Source organism: Heteronotia binoei, chromosome 3 (assembly GCF_032191835.1).
Source record: "Heteronotia binoei isolate CCM8104 ecotype False Entrance Well chromosome 3, APGP_CSIRO_Hbin_v1, whole genome shotgun sequence".
In the NCBI taxonomy this organism is placed as follows: domain Eukaryota; kingdom Metazoa; phylum Chordata; class Lepidosauria; order Squamata; family Gekkonidae; genus Heteronotia; species Heteronotia binoei.
Window position 1 is genome coordinate 41,324,750 of NC_083225.1, and position 23,885 is coordinate 41,348,634.

The 23,885-nt window shown below is 41.1% G+C and overlaps 1 protein-coding gene across 2 annotated transcripts in view; it reads right to left on the reverse strand.

The window, feature by feature from the left end:
- The window catches only part of TMTC4 (transmembrane O-mannosyltransferase targeting cadherins 4), a 57,841-nt gene that overhangs the window by 28,989 nt on the left and 4,967 nt on the right, over window positions 1–23,885 (reverse strand). For both annotated transcript variants that reach the window (XM_060233670.1, XM_060233668.1), the window contains exons 2-6: window positions 22,839–23,054; window positions 14,056–14,171; window positions 11,617–11,833; window positions 6,066–6,153; window positions 127–224 (exon numbers count right to left, since the gene is read on the reverse strand). In XM_060233670.1, coding sequence (XP_060089653.1) covers window positions 127–224; window positions 6,066–6,153; window positions 11,617–11,833; window positions 14,056–14,171; window positions 22,839–23,000 — 681 coding nt within the window. In that variant the 5' untranslated portion in view covers window positions 23,001–23,054. The remainder of the gene's footprint in view (window positions 1–126; window positions 225–6,065; window positions 6,154–11,616; window positions 11,834–14,055; window positions 14,172–22,838; window positions 23,055–23,885) is intronic.

A 23,885-nucleotide genomic window follows, 5' to 3' on the forward strand; every position in this document is an offset into this window, starting at 1 on the left:
CCATAGAGAAACCTGAACAAGTTACAAGTAAAGCTACAGCAAATATATTGTGAGATCAAGAGGTCTCCTTTGTTCATTTTGCACCAAGATAGCAGATCTGAAATAGTCACACATTTGAACTGTTACCAGTATCGTGATTCCTTGTTCTTTACATAGCATAGCCACTGCACCTAGGAGAACGCTCAGCAAGATCCAGGCTACAGAAAAAGGGGTTCCTTCTTTACCTACCAGCGAAAGAAAAACACATACAAAATTAGCCAACAGCACATGAAGGTACACACAGAATGAACTTGAGTTTGAGAGGAAATGCATTGCAACAAATAACAAATCTTAATTTAAAGGTGTTCTTTTTGCTAATTGCTGTTGGAATGTTTACGGTGAAGGAACTGTGGTGTTTTTCTGGCTTGAAATTTGCAATTAAGAGAGATTTGTGCCGGCGTTTTCATTCCATTAAGTAAGTTACTGTTTAATATTGATCCACAAAGAGTTCTGTTAGTAAATTACAGTTTTACAATGCTTAGGAGTTCAGAGCAAGTTTAAGTAATTGCAATATTTCGCATACCACTCTCATGATCTATCAGAGCATTCAAGATGAGCTTTATGAACTAAAACGCTGCAAGTAAAACAGGGTGTTTACCAGTGCCAGCTGGGAATTTTCTAATGTCTTTTCATAATCTTATTTATTTATGCATTATGTTCTTTCCCCTTCACTGCCTTAATAGCCTGAACGTCATCCATGGTCTTCCAAATGCTACTAATTTCACCTTTTCAAGTGCCCAAAAGAGCTTTCTTCAGGTGTGCACTCCTCCTGGCACTGTACTCTTTGTGGCATTTTTAAAGGGTCCAAGTTCAGCTCTAAAATGATAGTGGTAAGACTCATGGATGCCACAACAGCTTGTTTGGCCCTTAGTGAGCTGAGATCGTCATGACAGAGATGAGCAGTAGCAGAAAAAAACACAAAAAATTAAAATGGTGATCCAAAGTAGGTAATTTGTAGTTTGAAGGTAGAGAGAACGTGGATGATGAGCCCTGGACAAGGAATCCTTCTCTACCAAGGGCTTTCAGGTATAGCCCAGCCTTCACTGACCTGTATACCTTAGAACTGATTTGTGTCCAAAGTGGGGTGGTTTTTACAAGGTGTACAGCAAGGAAAAAAAGAGGGGGAAGTACAAAGGGCTACTGTTTCTCCTATTCTTTCTTCCTTTATCACAGAAGTCTCAACACAATTTTTGTTGTGATGATGGAGAACAAACCAGATGAGCCCAAACTCATCCCCTCAAAGTTGCTGCTAATTTTAGATCGTATTACTACTATTATTATTGTACTAGTACTATTAGATTACATTACTACTGTTATTATTACTGTACTAACTTGCATATACACACACATGATAAATCAGATCCTCCTTTTTATGCGTATACCTTGGTTTTTCATTGCTGTAATTCTCATTATATCTGTAATCTACCACAACAACAGCATTTGCCAACAGATTCAGGAGGACTCACTATGATGACGGCTTCCAAATCAAGCAGACTGTGGGGAGGGGAAATCTGAAATAGGGGTGCTGATCCCTATAGCAGATACAATAGCTAGCCCAGCTCATCATTAGAATCCCTTGAGCCCAGTCAAAACCAGAAGTACTTTAAGAGAATGAAACCACAAAAACTATCTAAAAGTTCTGAAGAAGTGAGCCGTGACTCACGAAAACTCATAACCTGCCACAAATTTTGTTAAGTCTTTAAGGTGCTACTGGACTACTTTTCTACCACCACAAAAAGCAAGAGCATTTATTCTCCAGAATTAAGAGTCTCCCAGAAATTTTTCCTCTTTATTCCGAAGTGTGTCATAAACCGAAGCAAAACTGGCATATTTAAGAAGCTTGTTTTGTTTATGTAATCAAGATTTGATAAGAGAGGCTTTCCATGTTTTTTTTAAAAAAACTTTGAGCACAAACATTATTCAGTTCTCCCCCCCACACACACACATGGCACCATGTGAAGTTATAGAAACTGACATTCTGGCAATGTCAAATAATCAATTTAGCTTTTGAATCCCAATCAATTGACTTTGAAAACGTAAAGCAACAAATGCATGCCAATTACTAAAAAAAATACACAAGTGCCAAGTGTGTTAATCAGTTTAACGAAGCACACTCCCTGTAACTACATCACTTCCCACAACGATCTCTTGACAGAGGATGGAACATACTTCTGTTTGGCACCTGAATCTAGTTTAAAGTGGTACACCATATTGTGGGAAGACGGTCTGCCACCCTCACCAGATGGTCACAAGTTTAATGTATGCCAAAGACTTTTAGCAAGCACTTTATTCTTGTTCCAAAAGCTAAATGCCCACAAGTGTTTCTGTCATTTTACATAAGAGAATTCAGTTTACAGAAGTACATTAAACTCCACATTGAGAGGTCATACAGCTTGTGCTCCAGTGAAGCCGTTTTGGGACAAAGATCTAATAGAATTGCTGGCTTAGTTGAACATCCAGATGTGAATCTTTCTTACTATGTCAGTTCCATGTAACCTGGTCTACTGTAGCAATTTAATAATTAGGTTGACTTTGACTCGGAAACAGTGCCCACAGTACTGTCAAGTTTAATACATACATTAGGTTTGTCTCCTGATTAAAGACATCTGAACTGATTTATGAATGAGCTTTCATCAATAAATTAATTCAATGCATCTTTATAAATGTGTAGAAGACAAAAATAATGTTTCTGAAAACAGTATAATTTTCTTGTTTTTAGGATGTAGAGTGTAGCAACCATCTTAGAACAACCATTTTATTGTGTGAAGAAAAGAGCAGCTGCTCTTCTGTGACATTCCTACTACCCATTCTCATATTCTCATAAATTCTCATATTTAAGAAATTAACAGATATTATTTTAAAATCGTTGTTTGATTAAAGAGGATGCATGCCCCAAAAGACACTCTGACTTCATTGCCAGAAGTCTGGATAAAACTATCCAGTTTGATAAGAAAACAAGGAGATGGGGTTCTGAAGGAGTAGGAATTTCCCTGGATGCTCTCACAGGAAAGTAGTCCATCCATTGAAATGCTCCAAAGAGCACACTTATTCGGCTCCCAGAAGCTCCATCAAAGCTTAGACTGACTGATTCAAGTTTTCCGACTAAAAAGGCTGCAGGTGGCTCTTCCCAGACCTACACCCTTTGTGCTCAACCATCATTTTGGACCCCCAAGTTCTTGGTTGGTTTCAAGTTTGGATTTCTCCTTTGTCCCAGACCAGCTTCCTTTCTTTGACCTGGACTGCACTAACTCATCTTTTCCAGATAAGGAGGGGCCACGGCTCAGTGGTAGAGCATTTGCTTGGCATGCAGAAAGTCCCAGGTTCAATCAGCAGCATCTCAGTAAGAACATAAGAGAAGCCATGTTATATCAGGCCAATGGCCCATCCAGTCCAACACTCTGTGTCACACACTGGCCAAAATAACCAGGTGCCATCAGGAGGTCCACTAGTGGAGCCAAGACACTAGAAGCCCTCCCACGGTTGGCCCCCCCATGCACCAAGAATACAAAGCATCACTGCCCCAGACAGAGAGTTCTATCTATACCCTGTGGTTAATAGTCACTGATGGACCTCTGTTCCATGTTTATCCAATTCCCTCTTGAAGCCATCTCTGCATGTAGTTGTCACCACCTCCAGTGGCAGTGAAGTCCATGTGTTCATCACCCTTTGGGTGAAGAAGTACTTCCTTTTATCCTAACCCGAATGCTCAGCAATTTCCCTGAGTATCCACAAGTTCTTGTATTGTGAGAAAGGGAGAAAAGTACTTCTTTCTCTACCTTCTCTATCCCATGCATAATCTTCTAAACCTCTATCATGTCACCCCTCAGTCGACATTTCTCCAAGAGCCCCAAGTGCTTTAACCTTTCCTAATATCCAGATCAAGGATATGGCAGATGATGTGAAAGACCTCTACCTTAGATCCTGGACAGCTGCTGCTAGTTTGAGCAGATAACACTGAATTCAGTGGAACAATGGTCTGATTCAGTATAAGGCAGTTTCATGAGTAGATTCAAGTCTGGATTCAAGGTACTGCATATTTTTTCTTTTCACTCTTTATTTTCCCCTTAGAGTCTCCGTTTACTCCAATCAGGCAACATCCAAAGGAGCGTTGTGTTATCATACTGCAATACTTGTTCTTTTTTTTGCTTTTCAATGTATTTTAACTTTCTAGCCTTGTATCTTATTAGCCTTGTACTATGTCTCATTTTTCCTTCCTAATCAGAATACTGTGACAAATTGGGTCCCAAGTACATACCAGACTGTATGACACAAAAATAATTACTTCACTGACATAGACTCTCCACATGTAGAAGGCACCAGAGCAGAGGACATTCTGTACATGTTCAGAGGATGTTTTGCATGGTAGGGCCCAGTTTGGTGTACTAGTTAAGGGCAGCAGACTCTAATCTGGAGAACCAGGTTTGATTCCTCACCTCTCCATACGCAGCTAGCTGGGTGACCATGGGTCAGCCACAGTCCCCTCAGAGCTGTTCTCTCAAGAGAAATTCTCCAAAGAGCTCTCTCAGCCCAACCTACCTCACAGGGAGTCTGTTGTGGGGAGAGAAAGGGAAAGAGATTGTAAGCCATTTTGAGATGCCAAGAGAAGGGCAGGGTATAAATCTAACTCTTCTTCATTTTTATTTGCATCTATTTGAATAACACAGCATAATAAAGGCTCATAAAAACATATACACTCTAAAAAGATAAAATGTTTGAAAGGCATTAAGATCTCATTTTACAAGTGGAAGCTTGCCTAAATTAATGAAATAAAAAAGGACATAAGCTCTAGCAAGCCCATATTCATTTGTAATGAGGCAAGAGAATTAAATGGCAATAGCATAAAAACAGGATTGTTAGATGAAACATTTCAAAAGAACTTCGTTATCATCCTACACAGCTGAAATTGTTTGTATGGTACCAAACCTCAACCCTCTTTAGCGCCTATAAGAACTGGGTTAAACAGAGGTGATAAATATTGAACAGTACAGGATTTAGACAGCTCCTTTCAGTCAATTATTTATTAGCTCTCATGTGGCTTTCCAACAAATTGCTATCAATTTCTTCTAACCCAGATTTTTTCAATCTCTTAGGATTACTTTACACATAGATAAATACAGAAATATTCTCTGTGTAGGATGCGAGCTCTCATGCGGCAAATATTTATGATTTTTTAAATTTGCATCACACCTGAACACATGTTCCTGAAGAGGCTTACAATTCAATCCAAGCTGCATTCACACAACCATGGGAACCTCCAAGTCTGCAGGGAAATCCAATTTGTTAAAATTGGGATGGGACACCCCCGCCCCTGCCAAAGAACATGAAGAGTGATGACTGAGCATATGAAGATGGGGGGGGGGGAATGGAGTTCAGGTGATACTTTGGGTGTAGAAAGTCAAAATGGTGCCCAACACTGAGGCAATGGCATTGGCCAACAACACCACGAAGAAGAAGAGTAAGAGACTGGATTTATACCCTGCCCTTCACTACCCAAAGGAGAGCGGCTTACAATCTCCTTTCCCTTCCCCTGCCCACAACAGCCACCCTGTGAGGTAGGTAAAGCTGAGAGAGCTCTGACAGAAACTGCTCGAGAGGAACAGCTCTGACAATTTGTGACTGACTCAAGGTCACATCAGCAGGTGTATGTGGAAGAACTACAAAGAGGAAGAAGTGAAGAAAAAGGGGGGGACAGAGGCAGCATGGAGGAGAAGGGAAACTGAGCCAGCTGCAGGAGAGGGATAAATAGATCCAGCATGAACATAATGGAGAACAGGAAACTTCCATGACTCTTCCACTTAGATAAGCAGTGGTTGAACCACAGGGGGGAAAATCAGGGGTATTTCAGTTGCCAATGAAATGCTACCTCTGACATAAGACAAAAGGAAGAAAATTATATGCAAGGGGAAGAACCAGGAACATTCCAGAACCTGGAGGTACAAAGTCCCCTTTTTGCCCAACACCATGTTTTAGGGAACATATTAACTTCTACGATCTAATAGACAGGTCTATTCAGAAATCATACTTACTCTCTTTCAGTGCTCGGCAATAGCCAAGAAATGACAACAGAAAGAACAGGGCACACAACAGGTCTGCTCTGCCAACAATACCCGCAATCTTGAAATAGAAAAAAGAAACAATGTTTAAATACTACAATAAAAGTTTTCCTTAAAACGCGGGTGCACAAAAAAAGCTATTCCGTTAAAAATATTGCACTGTTCTGTCATCTGCTTCTATCAACCAGAGGTCTGTACACTGTGGGCACAGTCCAACCTAAGCTAATTAAATAGTCCAAATGATTTCAATGGGAAATATCTAGCTATGTATTTTTAAATGATTTCTAAAAAAATAAATAGAAAAGAGGGCTTATTCTTGATGGGGCTGTCAACATCATAAGCAGGAAGAATACAGAGTAATCTCCCATACCAGAAGCCAAAATGCAGCACAGGACACAAATTATACATAAAGAATTTGTGAAATATATAATTTTGGTTCATTGCATACGTACAAACAGTGGAATAGGATCCCAGTGCAAAAACCCAGTACAGTTTGAGTCCTATATGGTTTGAAACCAGCATACCTGAAGGACAGCCTGCTCCCTTATGAACCTACCCAGTCACTGCAGTCATTTTTGGAGGCTCTGCTTTATGTACCTCTGGCTTCTGAGAGTAGGCAGGTGGCAACCTGAGAGAGGCCCTTCATGATCATGGCACCCAAACTTTGGAAGTCTCTCCCCAGGAAGACTCATCTTTCTCTTTCTGTTGCCGGTCTTCCACCAGTGGGAGATGCCTTTGTTTGTTTTTTCTGGTATTTCCTCAGCAATCCCTCCTTTATGCCCAATGTTTTAATTGTTTTTATTTTTCTGTCTTCATTTTAACTTTGGTTTTAATTGTTTTAATGATGTATTTTCTGTTTTGTTTTAATTATATATTTTCTATTGCCATTAATGGTTTTTAAAATGAGAGCTTCATATTTTTTTGTTAGCCATCTTAGTGGCCCTCATGAGGGCAGAAAAGTAGAGTATAAATGTTAAAAAAATTAGTTATGAAGAAGGCAGTGTGGGAAAGGTTCTCTCTAATCCATGATGGAAATCACTGACAGGAAAATAACCAGGGAGTTAAACAACTTCTCCCTTGTCAACTGCCCCCCACCACTGTCCAAACTATAGGCATAGCTCTGGTCATGGGCACATTCCTGTTATTGCTAGAAAATATCCCTGGCATCAAAAGGCAGCATGCAGGAGCTAACCATGAGCAGAGATAAGGTGTTTGTTGTGTTCACTAAACATCATAACACAAGCAGCCAGTCATTTATAGTATTTAATACATATTTATGTCAGCCTTGGCTTCTCCAAGACCTTCAGGGTGTCATACAGGATCTTTTCTCCTTTTCCATGTTATCCTGATAGCAACCCTGTAGAGGTATGTTAGGCTGAGAAAGAGTAACTAGCCCACGGTCACTCAATGAAGTTTCTTGGTGGGTGGGGATTTGAACTTGGGTCTCCCAGGATCTAGTTCTATGGTCTAACCACACTAGCTAAAATCCCTTCTCCAGTCAACAGCCACCTCAGAAGCAAAACAAGGTCCCTCCCCACACCTTCTCGAAGAATTCATATGGGAAGGAAAGAAGACTCAAGCACAGAATATACTTTGTCATGTTCTCTAAGTTCAGAACCTTCTCTTCCGTTATTTCAGGCATGAAGATGCTTCATCCCCCATTCTTCTTCTGACACAACTATGGAAGGAGGAGAACAACCCCCCTCCCAATCACCTTGAGGTAGAAAGAGTGCTTTCATGGGAAATAATGGCTGCTGAGAAGTGTGCGAAAACATGCAACAATGAAAGGTAAGAGGGATCTTTTTGCCAACATTTGTTTGTCAAATAAAAATATTTACAACAGCAATATCAATAAAAAAGCCCTCATTTTAACGCACCAGAACATTATCAATAACTATCCCAACAACATTCAATAAGCTTCAAAGAAGCGATTTTGAAGCTTGTATCCCCAATCCAAGGGCATTATCCTAAACATGCTTACTAGGGACAAATCCTACTGAACTCAGTAGAAGTTATTTTATCATATGTGTTTAGGACTGCATTGCAGGTCAGATGCAGTATTCACTAAACCTCAATAAAGAATAACAAAGAAGCAATGCTTTGCAAAATTAAAATGCAAAGCATATTTATATGCTATAATTAACACAAAGTCTAGTGTTTGTACAGCAGCTTTATATATGAAAAGTCCCAGATACCCTTGTTTATATCTACCAGCACAAAAGAAATCAGATTCTTTCTCATAACTACTTGTCAAAATAATAATTATTAGTACTTATCCTATGGCAGTGTGCGTGGTATAGCCAGGAGATCCTAAGATTTTCTGGCAGCCAGAAGTTCTAGCTCTTTTAGTGTTATGCTCCACTAGGTGGTGAGCCAGACTTGTTTTTAAGGCAAAAGATATTTCAGAAGTGGTTTGCCATTGCCTGCCTCTGCATCACACCCCTGGTATTCCTTGGAGGTCGCCCCTTCAAATACTAGCCAAGGTTGACCCTGCTTAGCTTCCGAGATCTGACGAGATTGAGCTAGGCTGGGCTATCCAGGTCAGGCTACTTGTCAAAACGTATCGTTTACTGAAAACAAAGTCTCTTGTTATTTCAAAAGCAACTGGACAGTCAATGTATTGTGTTTTTGCATATGATGAACTAGCATGAAAGGAACTCTGATATTATGTTATGATTATCAGTATTAAATACATTAGAGACAAACCTCTTGTCGTTTTTAGCCAGGTGGTTTACAATATTTTTCCTAGCAAATTCTCTTATTTGTACAAGTACAGTCAACTACATTCCATTCCAAAGGGTTTTGTAAACAGAAAAATGAAGGTGAATGAACTTTAAAAGTTGTGATGAAGTTTCACTTCAGAACACAGGTACAGAAAACTTTACTTTCTGCCTCATGGAACAGTAGTTAGTGCCATGCTAGGATTTGAGAGAGCCAGGTTTGAGTTTCATTCTGCCATGAAAACTCGCTGGGTGACCTTAGGCCAGTAACACTCTCTCAGGGCTCTTCTTGTTACAGATATGTTATTGTGAGGAGAAAATGGAAGAGGTGAGGAAAATTTTGTAAGAGGTTCAGGAGAAAAAAGGGACATAAATAAATAAAATGCTCAGTCTGCAGTGATGACAGGCCCCTTAATCCCACAGTCTTCACTGGTTATGGTTAGCTTTAAATTTATGAGCATGCTGTAGCAGTTTTTTTAAATGTCACATCTTCATGCATTGTAGGAAGCACCACACCACATTGAGATCATTCTGTGACAGTCAGTGGTGCAACCGGATCATAACCTTCTAAAAAGTGCTGCCTGTTCCATGCACAGGGCCAGCTAGACAGGCACAAATTATGAGTCTCTGTGTGGATGAGACAATGGCGCAGGGAGGAAAGATTTAATTTTATTAGCCACTGGGATGCTTTTGGGAACACAAACGACCTGTACAAAAGAGATGGCCTCCACTTGTCCCAAGCTGCTGGTGCTTAAAATAAAAAAGGCAGAGCAGTTTTTAACTAAATCCTGGGGGATAGCAAATAGCAGATGAGATGTCTCTGGTTTGGAATGGGGTAGCTATTACTGTTCTAGAGGAAAATGGATTAGGATGTGCCACCATTCTGGTTTAAATGCACTGCAGAAGAAAAAGCGGGGGGAACAAGTGATAGGTGGAGAACAGTTTCCCAGCCTCTCAGCTGTTTCCCCAATGTTTTCTGAAGTCCCTTTAATCCTGCCTGGTTTAAATGGACTGCAGAAAAAGTGAGGGAGGGGCGGCTGATAGGTGAGGAGCAGCCTCCCCACCTCTCAGCTGTTTCCCCAATCTAACTAACAGGAAACAGAAAGCTTGTATAACTGGGCAGTTTCACAGTGGAAGGTGGTAAGCAGTGGGGCAGTGCATGGCTCGGTACTAGTTACATTTCTTCTTCACTTGTTCATTAACAATTTGTAGTTGGGAGTAAGCAGTGAAGTGGCCAAGTTTGTGGATGGTACTAAGTTGTTCAATGCAGAGAGAACCAGGGAGAACTGTAAGGTGCTCCAGAGGGATCTATCGAGGCTGGGTGAGTGGATGTCAATATGGCAAATGTAATGACATGCACATTGGAGTCCAAAATTCTAACTATAAATGTACATTGATGGGGTCCAAACTGGCAGTAACTGACCAGGAGAGTCATGGTTGATAACTCATTGAAGATGTTGATTCAGTGTACAACTGCAATAAAAAAGGCAACTGCTGTGCTGGGGATTATTAGGAAGGGGAGAGAAAACAAATCAACCAGTATCATAATGCTCCTGTATAAACTGATGGTGTGGTCTCATTTGAAATATTGCGGACAGTTCTGGTCACTGTACCTCAAAAGAAGATATTATAACATTGGAAAAGGTGTGGAAAAGGGCCACTAAAATGATTTAGGGGATGGAACACCTTTCCTATGAAGAAAGGTTAAAGAGGTTAGAGCTTATTAGCTTGGAGAAACAATGACTGAGGGATGATATGACAGAGGTTTACAAAATTATGCATGGGATAGAGAAGGTAGAGAAAGAAGTACTTTTCTCCCTTTCTCACAATACAAGAACTTGTGAGCACTCAATGGCATTAATGAACAATAGGCTTAGAATAGATAAAAGGAAGTACTTCTTCCTGGCTGGGTCATTGTCCTGATCCAACATGGATTCTCTTATGTTAAGTTCCTATGTCAGTGCTGCACTACTTGAGGGGCACCCCCTCTGGCATCCACATAATACCAATGATTACAAATGTTACAGCTACAAGGGGGAATGATTTTTGATTGATAACTATATTGGTTAACATCTGAAGTCTGCCTTAACCTTAGAAAGCATAGCATTGGCCAACTGGTTTCAATACAGGGATCAAAAGAGTTGATTAAGTGGTTATAGGCCTCAGATTGGAGCTCCTCCCAACACACATTTTGTGCATGGAAAAGGGGAAGGGGACCAGTCTTGTAACATGCAAGTGAATAACCAGTCTTGAGACCTTTCAGGGACTTATTCCGTATTCCATTGACCTATTCCTTATTCCATTGATTCAATTTCTGTCATCTTGAACAACAAAGAGCCATTTTAGCAAAAATTGTAATGAGTTTCCATCATTTGCAAGTGAATTTTTTTTCTAGCAGGAACTCCTTTGCATATTAGGCCACACACCCCTGATGTAGCCAATCGTCCTGGAGCTTACAGTAAGCCCTGTAAGCTTTGAGAGGATTGGCTACATCAGTGGGTGTGACCTAATATGCAAAGGAGTTCCTGCTACAAAATAGCCCAGCTCAATTGCAAAAACTGTTACATTTATTTATTTATGTATTCCTCTCATTTATATCCTGCCCTTCCCGCCGAAGCAGGCTCAGGGCGACTTTACATCATTACAAAGAGTTCAAGAGTCAGCAATGATTATATACATTTACACTAATACATACTCGGATTGCATAAAACAGGTGTACTTGCAGGTAGGAGCAGATTAGGTAGTGTTAAATTAACAAAGACATTTTCAAGTGCTTCTTAATCCTTGAGTAATTAGGTACTTACACATTCAGTGTGAACTGGATGGACAGCAAACAGTAAAGCAGCCAGCAGGGATGATTTGGGAACCAAGTTTAGTCTTCTGCCTTTACCAGTGTATTGCAGTCCACCCAACAATATTGAGAAGACATCAACGATTACGACGGAGATAACACAATGGAGTATTATATTGATGGCATGAAAGCCCAATGGGTAGAAGCCTCCAGCTAAAAAATAATTAATCCTGCACCAGAGGGGAAAACACCTTAAATTAGAAATTAGGGTAAACATTTGGATTTTGTGGACAAAGGTTTATTTATTTTTTAAGAAGTTCCTGCACTAAGCGAGGTGTTTTAGAAGCCAAACTTGTACCAAGTTAGCATAGAGATGGCACAGAAAGTTTTCCACCTCCAGCTTATTTATACAAACAGAGCTGAAGAAACAAGTTATGAGCAGAGATGCTCCTTAAAACTGGGACTGGCAAACAGCACTTGAGTGGATGAAGAAAAAGGCCAGGAAACAGGGTCCCTCTGCCTCCTCCTTTAGCCCTCTTTTCTCCCTTTAGTTCTTTTTTCTATTCCCCCTCCTCACACAGACTCAATATTTGCCTTTTCACACTTCCATTTTGTGCTTGCTCATCTCCCTTTCCACTTTTTTGTGTAACTCTTTGGTCTTCTCCAGCTACATGAAAACTAAGCTGAACGTGAGCAAGGACTAGTTCCAGAACCATTCAGCTGTAGAAAAAAGCCTACTTACAAGAGTACCTTTCCCTCTGCATTGAGTAATCACAACCAGCATTGCTAAGAGAAGGGTTCTGACTTTCATGTAGGCCTGGGCGCCTTTTTGGAAGATGTGCCCTCTTATCTCTCCAAATTGGTGACAGAAGAAATGGCCGTAAATCCCAGTTTTTGGCTCCCTCTCACCCTAATAACTTCATGTTGCTTATGTTTCATTGGTAAGGGGTTGTTTAAAATGGTGATGGTAGAGGAAAAATTGGCCTCATCCATTTGGCCCATCTGATCACTGTAAGACACATACGGTATGAGTTCATCATAGAAGCAGAGTTAGAAGGGGCCATACAGGCCATCTAGTCCAATGCCCTGCTCAGTGTAGAATCAGCCTGAAGCATCCCTGATAAGTTTTCATCCAGCTGCTGCTTGAAGACTGCCAGTGGGGGGCGGCGGAGCTCACCTCCCCAGGCTGCTGATTCCACTGCTGAACTTCTACTAGGTAATCCCCCCTCCAAAAAAAAATCATCCTGCAGCAATCTCTCATCTGTTGACCTAAGAGGACAGGATAAGATAGGCAAACACAAAATGTGCAATCTTCTTGCATATCCCTTGGTCTCTGCTGTTTCCAAAAAATCCTGCCCTGTTTTCCAGTTTGACATTTTAGTGCTGAACTGGGCATGTAGGAAAAAGTAATTCATAAAGAACATTATGCATCTAGGAGGAGACGGTAAGCTCGACAGACTTTGTGACAAGACAGGGACAGGTTATTGATGGAGGTTGCAAAAGCAACGTCTCCCTTGAGTTCGCTTCTCTAGCACAAGTGATGATTTATTAAATCACTATGTTCATTTTTTTTCCTCCAAAACTTTCCCTTTTTTTCCAGAAGATTTTCCTTTTTTCTTGAGGAGGTTACCCTTTTTCAATGAACTTTAAGAGTCTGTCAAAAAAGACAGACATGCATTATGTGAAGTGGAATTAAAAAATGATATATGGGAGACAAAGACAGAGAGATCTGTGACACACATCTCCTCAGAGCAAGCCTGCTGCACTTCTAGTACCTCCACAACCCAACAAGAAATCACAGCAACTTTGGACACTGACAATACACTCCTGCTGTCTCCAATAACAGGGAGCAAGCACAAAAGGATACTCCATTTAAGGAATGTCTGGACCAGGGGTGGCTAAACTTGTTTAATGTAAGAGCCACACGGAATAAACATCAAATGTTTGAGAGCTGCAAAACATAAACATCAGATGTTTGAGAGAAGGGAGGGAGGGAAGGAGAGAGAGAGATGATAGATAGATAGATAGATAGATGGGGGAGGGAGGAGAAAGGAAAAGGTGGAAAAAAAGCAACTTTGAATGCATTCTCCAAGCCCCCACACCCTGCTGGCTGGCTTGGAGAAATTATTTAAAGAAGTAAATGCCTTCTCCAAGCTGACTGATGGAGTGTGGGGGCTTCAAGAGCCACACAATATGTGTGAAAGAGCCACATGTGGCTCCTGAGCCACAGTTTGGCCACCCTGGATCTGGACGATACTGTGATCTTTCAGAAGAAAGGACAGTTGTATGGGTCTGCTTACAGAAATCTCATTCCATGGCTCTAAAAGATTATAAACACTCACTCCTAATGGAGGTAGTCTCTTAGTAAGTCTGACTTCCTTTTTAAAGTCTATTTGTGTGATTTTTTTAAAAAGGAAAAAAGCAGTGTTAAGCACGGCCCACACTGTCTTACCTGAATGTTAATACCGTAAGTGGTCGATATGATTTGTGGCTGGTATTGCTACTGAGTTTGCTGCCCCAGAAGTCATGATGCCAGAGATCACCAAGCGGGGTTTCTGCCCTGAGGTCCTGTAAGAAACACAGCGTTAATAGCATCATCATGATGACCTAAACCCTTGACTTTGGTCTGGGTAAACAAGAGAGCCGTTCTGTGTATATATATCTCGCTCCACAATGTTTGTTATTCCTACCTAAATCTCATTTTCTTCACAGACTTCCTTTTTTTGCCCACTTGAAGACTGTTTTGTAGAATGTTTGTGAGGAGAATAGGGAAATCTGTCATTTACATGCAGATGATTCAGAATGCGGGTATTACATGGCATTCTTTAGGCTTAATTTATTTGATGAGAGTATGGGGTCTTGTGGTCGTACTCAGACTAAAGTCCCCCTCCATGGCAGTAAAGAGACACTAAATTCTGGGGGTCCTGGTCACTCTGATGTGCCTACAGAACTGGATATGTCCAAGTATTTCTTTATTATGTATGTGTTGTCTCTGCGTAGCATGGAGGGAGAGTCCCAGAAGAAATCTTTTTTGGGGTGGGGGGTGTTGATAATCTGCAGTAACCATCTTAGAAATGGACTCAACAGACTCTGGGATACAGCAACAATCTGAATGTACAGAATGAAAGAGGTTCAACTAAACATGGGACAAGATCTGGAATGCCTACTGGGGATAGTTGAGATTAGGGGAAGCAGTAAAATGGTTCAGTTACAGTTTGGCAAATGTGACTGTTGACGAACTATTGCTATCACAGTTGCCAATCCCAGGTTGGGAAATTTCTGGAGTTTGGAAGGTAGAGCCTTGAGGAAGGGGAAGGACCACATCAGGGTGTAATTCCATAGAGTCCACCCTTCCAAGCCATCCATTTCTCCAGAGGAACTAATCTCTGTAGTCTGAATGTCAGTTATAATTCTGAGAGAACTCCTGGTTCCACCTGGAGGCTGGCAGCCCCAGGTGCTATTGTGGATACTTAAGAGTGTGGCTGTTGGGCTGGAGAGAAATGCCCTCATCCACACAGGTACCATTGGTTACTAAAGAAATCTTTCTTTTCTTTTGTTTTTTTTTAAAGTATGCATCATATGACAGGAAAATGTTTGGTAAATAAAAAATGCTGGTAATTCTTATTCAGTTGCATTTAGGACCACCCCCCTTGAGGGTTCACGTTTTGATGCAATTTCCAGTATGGTTACACTCTTCTAAATCAATGGCCCCTGAAGTCAAAGGGGTTAGAAGGGTATAACTCTCCTTAGGATGGTACAGTGAGCTGGTTGGCAGTGGGCGGGAGCCTGCAAAATCAGGGAATCCCCTGCTCCTACCTGGGGTCTGGCAACTCTGTACTTGAGATTTTATGCACAGCCCTTTCTATCTTCAAGTTGATGGATGAAAGGAAGAATATACAAACTTTGGCTCTCTATCAGATTTCTATCATAAGGAGCTAGATTCCATCCCCTGTCTATGCAATGGAACAAGGTTCTATCAAGGTATATCAACTGTGCCAAATCTGGGTTTGGAGCCTATAACTTCTTGTGCTGATCTCCAGCTGCTGTGGAGACTTTCTCCCACTGTGGCACTTGCTTCCTCTGTTTCTAGTACTTGTGCACGATCAATATTTTGTCAAGGATCCCTGTCACATGTGGAAGTGTTAGCAGGAGAGGAAGCGAGTGCCACAGCAGAGAAAACCCTGCAGTGTCCAGAGAGAAACATGAGGGAAAACATTATAATAGGATCCTTAACATGCAGAGATCTGACTTGAAACATTACAACACACTTTACTTTATTTGGCTCTGAACAGTGTCACATATCACGATACCCTGTACTTATGAAGTTAGTTTATGGTCTTCCAATTCAGTCTTTATTGCATCTTAGATATCAGAGCTGTGGGCTGCTCAATTCCAATTTTTTTTTCTATTCCCGTCACCAGCATAGAATTCCAGTAAGTGCAGCATAAATATTATAGATGACATCTAATGACCGTTCTTATTAGAATCTCCCATGGCGATCCTTTCTTAAATATCTAAAAAGCATTGTTAAAGTGCCATTTCGTTTCTGGCACATTAAATGTATAGGCTGGCCCCATTGTGTTCAGGGTCACAGCAAAGATTAATTGAAGCTGAATATGACCAAACATTCAGTTAACACCAGCATGAGAGGACAGAACAGTGGGCATCCATTGAAAAGCATATCCCTTGGTCTCAGGAAGGACCACATCTCAATGGCCTTTGCATTTGCTTCAATCCCCGTTATCACCATCTGAAAGGATGGCAAGCAAAAAAAGATAGGAAAGAGCACTGCTCCTAGCTGCTGTAGGCCATACTGCACTAGACAGACCAAATGCTCTGATTCAGTGGAAGAAAGCCTCCTATACACTTTGCTTGCATGACAATGTATCTCCATATACTACTTCAGTTTGCCCAACAGGTTCAGGCACTCCTATCATAGCTACCTCTACTTCAACTAAGATAGATTCCTGGGGTTGTAGTTTTGTGGTTTTTTAAGGGAATGAAAGAGTCAGCTGGATGGAAAGTTTCCTTATACAACTTCCAACTCCATCCAGCCAAGCCTTCCAGTGTATTTATGAAAGACTAAATACATTTTAAAAGTATTTGATAAATGTTAATACACTTCTATGTATTCACATGGGCATAAAACATCAAGGAATCATTCTACAATGTTAACAAGAGAAGGCTGAACAGGAAAAGATTCTACAGAGCTGTATTCTGCTTTGAGGAAGCCTACTGAAACAAGTGTTTGAGCAAGCCTGTCTGCAGAATCGTCATCTCTTAAGCTATTTGTCTCCAACACAAGTATAAGAAAGACACAAGGAGTGTTTATTGGTGCAGAGCACCAAGACCCTCCAGATCTGATTCAACAGGTGAACTTCAGCTGGCCATTCCCAACCCACCAGTATCACCTACACCCTTAAAGCACCTCAGATGAAGGCTGAGAACAGAGCTATATACAAGATGGCAAAGTGCATGCCTCCTGGCCCAACGCCAGCTGCTTGCTGACAGCAAAGATGAATAGTTACAGGATTGCTTCTGAGTAACTGTATGCAAGCATGACCCTTAGGTGTGAGGCTACAAAACCAGCCAAGAGAGGATGTTAGGTATGGATGCAACATGTATGATAGATGCTAAGCCACTGACTCTGCCTTGCTTGACTTCTGGACCCTTGACCTTGGACTGAATTACTCTGTTTGCCTGACTTCTGGCACCTGACACTCAGAAGCCTGCAAGCCTCTACACACAGTTTCCAAATGGGTACTCCCAGCCTGCAGACATAAAGGTGATGCCTTCTAGGTTTTTCAGAACTATTCTGTAGAGGTAAAAGAAAGTCAGAATTGGCCCTCTGATTTGGAGAAGAGATGCTTTGTGGGGATTACTATCCTAGCAGAAGAAAGTAATTACAGGCATGTACAATGTCCTTTTGGACTTCAATGTTACAAAGACAAATAACCACCTAATTTATCAGTCTCTTGCTCTGCTTCACATACAAATTACTTGGTAGCTGTACAGCTAAATCCTATACACGTTTACTCAGAAGTAAGTTCAACTGTACTTAATGTTGCTTATTCACAGGTAAGCATGCACATGACTGTAGGCTTAAAGCCACTTTCTTCACACCAGTACTTCAGCAGTACCGAGAGAATATCAACACATTTGTTCAATGCTAATAGCAACTTTAGCCTTGATGGAAAATGGCAGGCAATCTCATTACATTCACAAAACAGAATGCAAATAATAAAAATTACTCATGCATGGAGCCTAGAGTATTACAGCGTAGAAATAATTTGCACAGCTGATATCCACAGGCTTTTTAAAAAAACTCTTCAATAAATAAGAAAATAAGGCAAAGCAAACAAGAGATTCAGAAACACTTTGAATTAAATTGACCTCCTGGAAGCCAGTGCTGAAGCTTTCATTTGATTTAATGGGAGGTAGGATTTTGCCCTGCATTGGTGATTCAATTAGCACCTAGACCAGTAAAGTTCCATGGAGTTGAGCAGATGGCAACAGGACTGAATTAGCTTATGCAGTCACCAAATCACCTACAAAGCAATTGGATTTCACCTTCATGCTTACTTGCCAAAACAAGAGCTAATTCGCACAACCACAGTTGGGGCTGATTTTCCATCTGCGAAAACAAAGCGTCCCACGATAATAAAGACTAACAAATTGCCACATTAACTTTCACATGCTAGAGTCCACTTCATCATTACTCAGTTTTTCAACAAGACAAATTTTTTTGCCACTGGAAACTGAATTTCCTAGTTCAGAGGTGGACCTGTCCAACTTCAAAGCAAGCCTATAGCACTCCTTCCATTTATATGGATAGTTAATGCTATGTGCACAACCAATCTGAACACTAACCATGGTTTGGTCAAACCACAGTTTACAAATCCAGCTGAAAACACTGTAGAAAACTGTGTTCGTAACTTACCCCTGGTTTGCATTAAAAGTGGTACCCATCTAGTAGCTCACTATAGAGGGCGCCAATAAGACAAGGGAGAGTCCATACCTGAGAGGACAGTGGGAAGGGACATCTGAACTCACCGGGTGTTCCCTGGCTCCTAAACCTAGTTAGAAAATCAGGTGATGTCACAGATGTACTAAGTCAAATGTCAAGATGACAGGTCAATCCAAACACTCCCAAACATTTATGGAGACCTCGCTGGCAATCTTAGAACTGTAATCTTCTGCACGCTTGTGCTCAGCATACCAAATTCTTGCCATGAAAAGGCAGTCCAAAATAGCATCTTCATAGCAAATTATCCATTCCAGCTACTGACTACATCAGCACAGTGGCTGAATCAGGGCCAAAAGGCAAGGGCCAACAATAAAATGGAGCAGGGTCAGAGAAAGTCCCTCTATGATGGCAACAGCTCACGTAGCAAATACTGCTTCACATTACAGTCAAGGGTGGAAAAAGTCACCCACAGAGAGATTCACATTCACATCTTCAGCAGTATCAGCATGTTGAGAGCAATGCGCTGACCAGCCTTAACACCCATTGAACTCAGTAGGACTTGCTTCCCAGAAACCATTTATCTGTTTTAGAACATTTCTGTTTTACTGACAGAGACAGGACATTCGTGGTAGCTTCACATCTGAATGCAGTTAGAATAAAGCCAGCAATGCACAATCAACAGAATTAAAATTTGCATAGGATAACTGGAAAACATGGAATGGTAAATTGGCTTTTGGCCCACTGCAGAGCAGTCTAACAGTAGCTCTGTTACCTCCTAATTCAGTCTGGGATGACAAATGTTATGCATCTTGCAACAGTTGGACCATATGCCTGAGAAGCGATTGTGCGGATTAGCCAAAAAAAAAAAAAAAATAGCAAACCAGAAGAGGAACCTAAGAATTCAGGAACGTTGCCTGCAGGAAACAAAGAAGAACTTTTGTTATAGATGTGTACCATGACAAAGAGAATGCCATTTTTCCATCCACTTTAAAAAAGCACACATTTTAAAAAGTCATGTATGCGTTCCTTCAAATATCTAATTTCAAAGGTTTGATTTTAAATAGCATCATGGGTGTAACATTCTGAAAAAGACTCATTCTAATTAATACATCCACCACCAGCACACTCTGCTTTACTTGTTCAAACGTCTGCCTTCTTAAACACACAAAAGACAAATCATTTCGCTGTACACAGCTTTTAAAGAGCTGCTTGCAATGGCAAGAAAGCATCTGGAAAACAGCCTTGAATGCCAATAAAACCCACTAACAGACTGCTCTGTGCTATGGTAGGCAGAGTGCCAACTGCAGGAGAGTATTGCTAGCTGGAAATTGTAAAGGGAGCAGAAAAAGTTAATAAAAGGATCATAGTATGGCATCCAGCACAGGCTTGGCCATAATCAATAGATCTATGAAACAGCTCCACTGGCTGGAGCTCGCATGGAAAAAGAACCAAATATGATGTGCTGTCCATGAAGTCAACTTTCATTACGTCTTGGATTCCTCCTTGTTCAAGGGGCAACCTATTGACTATGATTTCTGGAAGTGGATTTTATAGGAGAATTAGAAAATGAAACTTTGGTGGGGATTAAAATATACCGTTCAATTTTAAGAGGAACACTCAATGATATAAAATCGAAAATAAATTAAGTCTTCCCGTTTTCAAATGCAGGCTGCGTAAGAACCAGTTTATTTACTGAATTGATTTTCTGCTGCTACCTTTGAGCAAAATCGGAATCTTAATGCATTTTTTGAAAGAGGAAGCAGATAAATTGACCATTAATACATTTAATACAAAAGTACTGGGACAAGGAACTCCATGCACGAAAATGAAAACGAGGCTAACCAAATGGATTATGGAAGGGTATTCTGGTACAGATTGCAGATGCTCAAGGAGCTTTTGCTAAAGTTTTGGGAACAAGCTTGTAGTGCATTGTAAACAGTGATCATCTGTAGGATGACAAACTGGGATTCTGTGCTTCTTTGATATCTTAACCAACGTATTTATATCCCACCTTTATACTACTGTAGATAAATCATAGCAGTAGACAAAAATATAAAGAACTGGTACTCTAAAACCCCAAAACAACAGAAAACACATAAATCACAAAGTATTAAGGAGCAGGACCAAAAAAACCCCAGCCCAAAACAATAAAACAGCATAGTGTTAAAACAAACCAGAAAGAGAATAAGAAGGTTTTATACCCCACCCTTCATTATCTGAAGGAGGTTCAGTGCGGCTTACAATTACCTTCCCTTCATCTCCCCACGAAAGACACCCTGTGAAGTAGGTGGGGCTGAGAGAATTGTGACTGACACAAGACACCAAGCTGGCTTTATGTGGAGGACTTAGAATAAGCAACAAGAAGCCCAACCAATGCATGAAGTCCCTCAAAACAGAAATTGTTTTAAGAAGATACTGAAGAGTGAGAACCAAGGTCACCAGAAGAACCTCCTGAATTAGATCATTACATGGTTTAGTCACAGTGGTTGAAAAGGAGCCAAGGACCTGTGAATTCCCATGGGCATCTCATCTTTTTCAAAAAAGCAATGCCATTACTTGTGTTTCCCCCATATGTTCTAGGAATCTGAAAATGCATGAACAGAGCATGATACTCATCCTTCTCATGTAGTGTTTCATCTTGAGGAGTACAATGGAATTACTCAGTAATTGCCTGAGGATGTTGTAATTCAGTGCATGAAGCCCGATCAAGTAAACCATTTGAGGTTAACTAATATAGATTTTACTCCACATTATGCCAAATCTCCTGTTTCTACATGAAGCAACCAACTGTGGTCAATATGGCACATGTATTTATATATTTTCTGAAATTAAAAAATGCTGGTTTCATGTATTAACACTGCATTTCCCAGAACTAGACCAGTCTGCTGAGAGAACAAGATGAATTTTTGTACATTTTGTACATTTGTTTCTGGTCTTGAAGTCAGAGACACAGTAGCCTCGCACACACAAGCCCTGCAGTCAGTGTTCAGAAAGCAACATCCCTGGCCATGATGTTGGGAGGGTACACACACATACTTTCTCTGCACACAGACTCAGCACTGATACATGGGGACACAGCCAACACACCAATGTCTGGTCTCCCTCTCCACATGTTGGCCTGCCAATTGGACAGGTAATACAATTAGGGTTCACTTCAGCTTGTTCATGGTATTTACATCTCTCCCATCAGCAGAAGACAAGTACCATACCATTTTAGGACAAGGCAGAAGTGACAGTTGGTACCTCTCTTCCCCTGCTCCAGTAGTAATGGTCTAAGCTCCTCTCATGTATGGCCCACAGAACTCTACCCATCCAAGATTCTCCTGGGCTCATGCTGGATTTTTGAAGAAGATTTGGTTTTATACCCTGACCCTTCACTACCCAAAAGAGTCTTAGAATGGCTCACAGTCACCTTCCCTTCCTCTCCCCACAACAAACACCCTTTCTCTCAGGTGAGGCTGAGAGAGTTCTGAGAGAACTGCTCTTGAGATAACAGAGGCTGACCCAAGGTCACCAGCTGCCTGCATGTGGGCAGGGTGTGTGGGGAATCAAACCCAATTCTCTCAGATTAGAGTCCGCCGATCTTAACTACTGCACCAAACTGGCGCTCAAGTTTTTCAAGATAGCCTTCATATTTCAACAAGGAATTAGGTGATAGCGTGCTTTAAAATTCTGAAGCCACTGGGACCATGGCAAGAAGATGCTCATTATGCATATGTGGCAGCACCTGAACTTAAAAGTCACTATGGTTACTCAGTTTTTGCATCTCTGATGGTAATCATGCAGAGACATGCACGTAGTCCCCTGGGATGGTAAAAGTGTTCAAGAAGTTTCAGATGGCTATGAAGGAGTCTCTGATTTTTTCCATTCAATTATCTGAGTTTCCCCATGGAATGAGGCACTTAGCAAGAAAAACTGGTTATGGCCCTCGTTCACAATATGAAAATATGGAAAAAAGAAAAGCAATTACTCTTCTTCTGCTTCAGATTAAAAGCTTTATTGCAGGACCTCCACATACTGAGAGAGAGTTGCTGATTAGAATGCAAATGTTACTAGACCTCAAAAAGTTATACCAGTCTGTCTGTCTATCACATAAGGTGTCAGTGGTTTAAAAAATGACCAACCCACACCCACTAGATCCAATTTTTGTGTCATTTTCCAACAGTCCCTGCCTGCTTATCTGAAGAAGAATCTTACATTCCACAGCCAACCAAGCAAGTGGCTCTTTATAAGCCTGAATGGAAGATCCAAGACAGAACCACACCAACCTTGTTGTTGAGGATAGCTTCAGAGTCATCGAAGACAAAGTCCCCATCATAGCTGTCAGCAAAGCAGATGACAGAAAGAAGTCCCACAACTATTTTAGCCCAGTATGATGGAAGAGGCCACAGTGGGATGTCATGATCGAGGTTATCTTCTGTCTGTGCCATACTGTACAACGCTTGTCCAAAATTTGGAATGCCAACATTATGCTGGTTGCAAATCTGAAATAAACAGCAATGTACATTTTACAGTTAACTCAAATGAAGTCAGCAGAAGCCTACGACAAGTTTTGCTAACTTGTTCATCTACATGGACAGCTACTAGTCAACTGTGGGATGCTGACAGCTTGAGAGGAGGTGGGGAGGTAAAAGAACCAACATGAAAGATTTTCCTCCAAGTATAAACGTGGAGTGTAATTTCTCTCACCACTTGGCAACTTTCTGTACAGTTGGATACATTCTGTGGTAACTTCATTCATGGTTATCCATCCAGAGTTCTGTGAATTCAGGACTCAAGCTGTGTATTTCTAAACATGAGCTGCATCATTCTATGCCCATTGGAGTAAATGGGCTTAGAAGACTGAAAATCTACAGAAACCATTGTCTGAAATCAGAACAGCCCAAGAACAAGCTCTTAAAATCCACTCAGTCCTGTCCTTCTTTACCAAGTCCTAACTACATCCATGCAATCACCAATACATTTAATTACAAGGAATAAGCCCCATTGTGGAGAGAAATACAACGGGCTCTAGAAAGAGGCTCTGGGTGAGTGGCCCCCAACCCTTGCTGTCTTCCCACCCACACAAGTGAAGGCATTCACTCCCCCCCTCCAACCTTAAGGAGAGCCATTTGGAAAGCAGGTGTAATTCTGAGTGATCTCCAGCCCTCACCTGGAGATTGGCAACAGTGGTTCCCTGGGATGAAATGGCTGATTTGCAGGGTGGAGTCTATGGCATTGTACCTTCTGAGGACCCACTCCTCCTCAAACTCTACCCTTTCCTCCATTCCTCAAATCTCCAGGAATTTGTCAATCTGGAGTTGGCAACTGCTAAG